Source organism: Aplysia californica, unplaced genomic scaffold, assembly GCF_000002075.1.
Source record: "Aplysia californica isolate F4 #8 unplaced genomic scaffold, AplCal3.0 scaffold00096, whole genome shotgun sequence".
In the NCBI taxonomy this organism is placed as follows: Eukaryota; Metazoa; Mollusca; class Gastropoda; order Aplysiida; family Aplysiidae; genus Aplysia; species Aplysia californica.
The window spans coordinates 624,976-628,898 of NW_004797366.1; the positions used below are offsets into that span (position 1 = coordinate 624,976).

General features: G+C 45.7%; 1 protein-coding gene across 2 annotated transcripts in view; it reads right to left on the bottom strand.

The window, feature by feature from the left end:
* The window catches only part of LOC106011355, a 15,420-nt gene that overhangs the window by 7,868 nt on the left and 3,629 nt on the right, over window positions 1-3,923 (bottom strand). Inside the window, exons 2-3 of one of the 2 annotated variants that reach the window (XM_035968907.1) lie at window positions 2,536-2,648; window positions 299-385 (exon numbers count right to left, since the gene is read on the bottom strand). In XM_035968907.1, the coding sequence (XP_035824800.1) occupies window positions 299-385; window positions 2,536-2,560 (112 nt within the window). In that variant the 5' untranslated portion in view covers window positions 2,561-2,648. Of the gene's footprint in view, window positions 1-298; window positions 476-2,535; window positions 2,649-3,923 lie in introns of those variants that run through there. The other variant, XM_013080683.2, reaches the window with a different exon arrangement.

A 3,923-nucleotide genomic window follows, 5' to 3' on the forward strand; every position in this document is an offset into this window, starting at 1 on the left:
GTGATTGCGCCCGCTTGTGTGTATGGTATGTGTGTGTGTGTGTTTCTGTGTGTGTGAGTGTGTGAGGACGTGTATGTGTGTGTGTGTGTGTGTGTGTGTGTAAGTGTGTATGTGCGTGTATGTGTGTATGTGCGTGTATGTGTTCTACGCCAGATCTCACCTGTGTGTGTGTAAGTGTGTGTGTGCGTGTATGTGTTCTACGCCAGATCTCACCTGTGTGTGTGTGTGTGTGTGTGTAAGTGTGTATGTGCGTGTATGTGCGTGTATGTGCGTGTATGTGTTCTACGCCAGATCTCACCTTCCCCGCCGCACTGGCAGTGACGTTTGATGAAGTCAAGCAGGACGTCATTGCGACAGTCTGGGTTGAAGATCTGCTCCTGCTCTTCTGTGGGAAAATACATCAAAGTGGTGCATATCATCATCATCCAGTGCCAGATCTACGACAGACATCGGCGATCATGGTTTTCCATTCATTTCTTTGCTCGGATTCTCTTTTTAAAAAAAGCTACGTTTCCCTGATCTTTCCCTGTTACCCATTTGTTTAGGTTCCCTAAGTAGACCCCTATGTTGTTCTGGGCCTACCCCTGCCTCGCTTGCCCTCAATTTTGCCAGCGAGAGCTAGACAGCGTAAATTTCCCACTGTTAATTCTTGTTGTAAAGGTGTTGAGACACAGAGGGTACTGGGAACCGGTGCGGAAAGCACTTATTTTCCTGTTTGTTGGTAGAAGATAGTGCAAGTTTGATGGAAAGAGAGGCAGAGGCAGACAGAGGGAAAAGACACTGGACAAGAGGACAAAATAGCTTGGAGCAGCAAAAACAGACACCATTGCTGCAATGCAAGACAGAGTGAAGTGGAGGTCCATGATCGCCCACACCAGTCGGCAAGGCACCGGATGATGATGATGATGATGATGATGATGATGATGATGATGATGATGATGATGATGGTAGATAGTGAAGGTGTTGAGACAAAAGGCACTAGGGACTGGTGTGAACAGCGCTTATATTTCTGTTTGTTCTTGTTGTGAAGGTGTCAACTACAGAATGATGAGTTGATGTCGTTGGGGGAACCAACGTCTACTGGATAATAAAAATAATAATAATAATAATAGATAGCATTTGTATAGCGTATATCCCCGCTCAGCAGCAGGCTCTATGCACTTTACACTATATTATTACCCCAGCAGACCATAGAACACTCCGAAACATTCTCAGCTTCCCGGGAAGCATACAGTGCAAGCAGCCGATAAGCGCTCAAACACTAACAAACTGACAAGATCTTTCGCTGTCTATAGCCGGGTACCCATTCCCACCTGGGTGAAGTGAGGAAAATTCGTGTTAAGTGCCTTTCCCAAGGACACAACGTCGGGCCCTTGACAGGATTCGAACCCACGACCTTACGGATAGACAGGCTAGCAGGCCTGCCTGTTAGCTTCTCTCGGTCTCAGCGGTACATGCAGTAAGACTAGATGGGTTAAGATGGTGTCAAGGACTTTAGAATAGAATAGCCTTTCAGTCTCACTGGTTAGCATGCAAGTCTGACCGCAGTGACTGGAAGTGGAATGATGTGCTCTGTTTACACAGTAGGCGCTGGTGGGAACGCTTGGTCCCCTCACCATCCTGGTGTCTTAATCCTGTCTTATCATTCTGCTCTAAGAATCTTTATACCCGCACAGTTTGGCGCTCCTAGGTAAGATCTAGAGTTGCCAAGTTCGAAGAAAGACGCACCAGAAACAAAGAATGGATATATGGCAGCTGAGAAAAGACAGACAGACAGACAGACAGACAGACAGACAGACAGACAGACAGACAGACAGACAGCAGAGAGAGAGAGAGAGAGAGAGAGAGAGAGAGAGAGAGAGAGGGGGGTGTTCTAGGCTATCTTTCAGTCTAGTTCAGCCCCAAACATCCCCTGCTCCAACTACAACAGATATGTCCGTGCAAAGATCGGCCTGATCAGCCATCTCCGCACACCCCCCACCCCTCCAGTGATGTGAAGTCAAGGTCATCTTCGCCAGAGAAGGACGAACATCATCATTTTGTTCTAAGAATCTTTATACCCAGTGCACACTGCCAATCGTATCCATTTGGTTCAGTCGGGGCCAGTGCTAGATTTTTTTTTTTCGTGGAGGGGCAGAAGCTACCATTTTGGCTCAGCACAACTGATTTGACTTCGACCTTGAAAAACAAGCGCGTTTGGCTTGAAGGTCACAGTCGAATTTAGTCGAATTCGGTCCAATCACGCCAAAATGGCAGTTTCTGCCCCACCCATGAAGAAAACTCTGGCTGGCCCTAACTGAATCCAATGAATCCGATTGGCAGTAGAACGTGGATATGTGGCTAGATCTATAGAAAGACCGTTACATCACGTCATCACATGATGATGATGATGATGATGATGATGATGATGATGATGATGATGATGATGATGATGATGATGATGATGATGATGATGATGATGATGATGATGATTATAATCGGTCTGAATGCACTCAGTGTTAGAAAAAAGAGAGAAGTGTTTTAAACATTACGTACCTCCGTACCTGACAGTGACGAACATGGTGGGAATCTGATGCCAGGGCCAGTGTGGACAGCGCTTATCTTCCTGTTATAGTTCTCGTTGTGTTGGTGGTGAGACACACAGGGCACTGGTGACAGGTGTAGACAGTACTTATTTCCCTGGTTGTTGGTAGATAATGAGACACACAGGGCACTGGTGACAGGTGTAGACAGTACTAATTTCCCTGGTTGTTGGTAGATAATGAGACACACGGGGCACTGGTGACAGGTGTAGACAGTACTAATTTCCCTGGTTGTTGGTAGATAATGAGACACACAGGGCACTGGTGACAGGTGTAGACAGTACTTATTTCCTAGTTGTTGGTAGATAATGAAACACACAGGGCACTGGTGACTGGTGTAGACAGTACTTATTTCCCTGGTTGTAGGTAGATAGTGAAGGTGTTGAGATGCACAAAGGGTTGGAACTGATGTGGACAACGCTTATTTCCCTGGTTGTTGGTAGATAGTGAAGGTGTTGAGACAAAAAGCACTAGGGACTGGGGTGAACAGCGTAAATTTCCCTGTTAGTTGGTAGATAATGAGACACACAGGAAACTGGGGGCTGGTATAGACAGCGCTTATTTCCCTAGTTGTTGGTAGATAATGAAGGTGTTGAGATGCACAAAGGATTGGAACTGGTGTGGACAACGCTTATTTCCTGTTTGTTGTGAAGGTGTTGAGACGTAGACACACACGGGACTGGGACTGGTGTGAACAGCGTAAATGTCCCTGTTTGTTGGTAGATAATGAAGGTGTTGAGAGGACTGGGGGGCTGGTATAGACAGCGTTTATTTCCCTGTTTGTTTTTGTTGTGAAAGTGTTGAGACATACACAGGACTATAATTATAATATTACACTCTCCAACCAGTTGAGAAAATGTGCTGTCATCAGTCCTACATTGTGGCTTGTAAGATGAGTTTAGTTAGGCTAGAAAGTAAATCGTAGAATCTACTCCAAAAGAAAACTCTAGCTTCTAATTATAAAGGATCTGGCAAGAGATAATTTTTTCGATCACAGTCTCAGATGAATAACTCTTTGATGATGCACAGTGGTCACATCAGTTGGTGTGTGCGCATCTGTTTGTCTGTCTGTCTATCTGTGTGCATGCCTTTCCGTGTGTGTATGAGTGTGTGTGTGTGTGTGTGTGTGTGTGTGTGTGTGTGTGTTTGTTTGTTTGTGTGTATGTGCGTTTGCACGTGTGTGTACGCTCGCTGTATTTGTGTATGTGTGTGTGTGCGTTTGCACGTGTATGTACGCTCGCTGTATTTGTGTATGTGTGTGTGCGTGCGTGTGAGTGTATGTGTGTGTGTGTGTGTGTGTGTGTGTGTATGTATTTGAGAGAGAGAGAGAGTGTGTGTGTG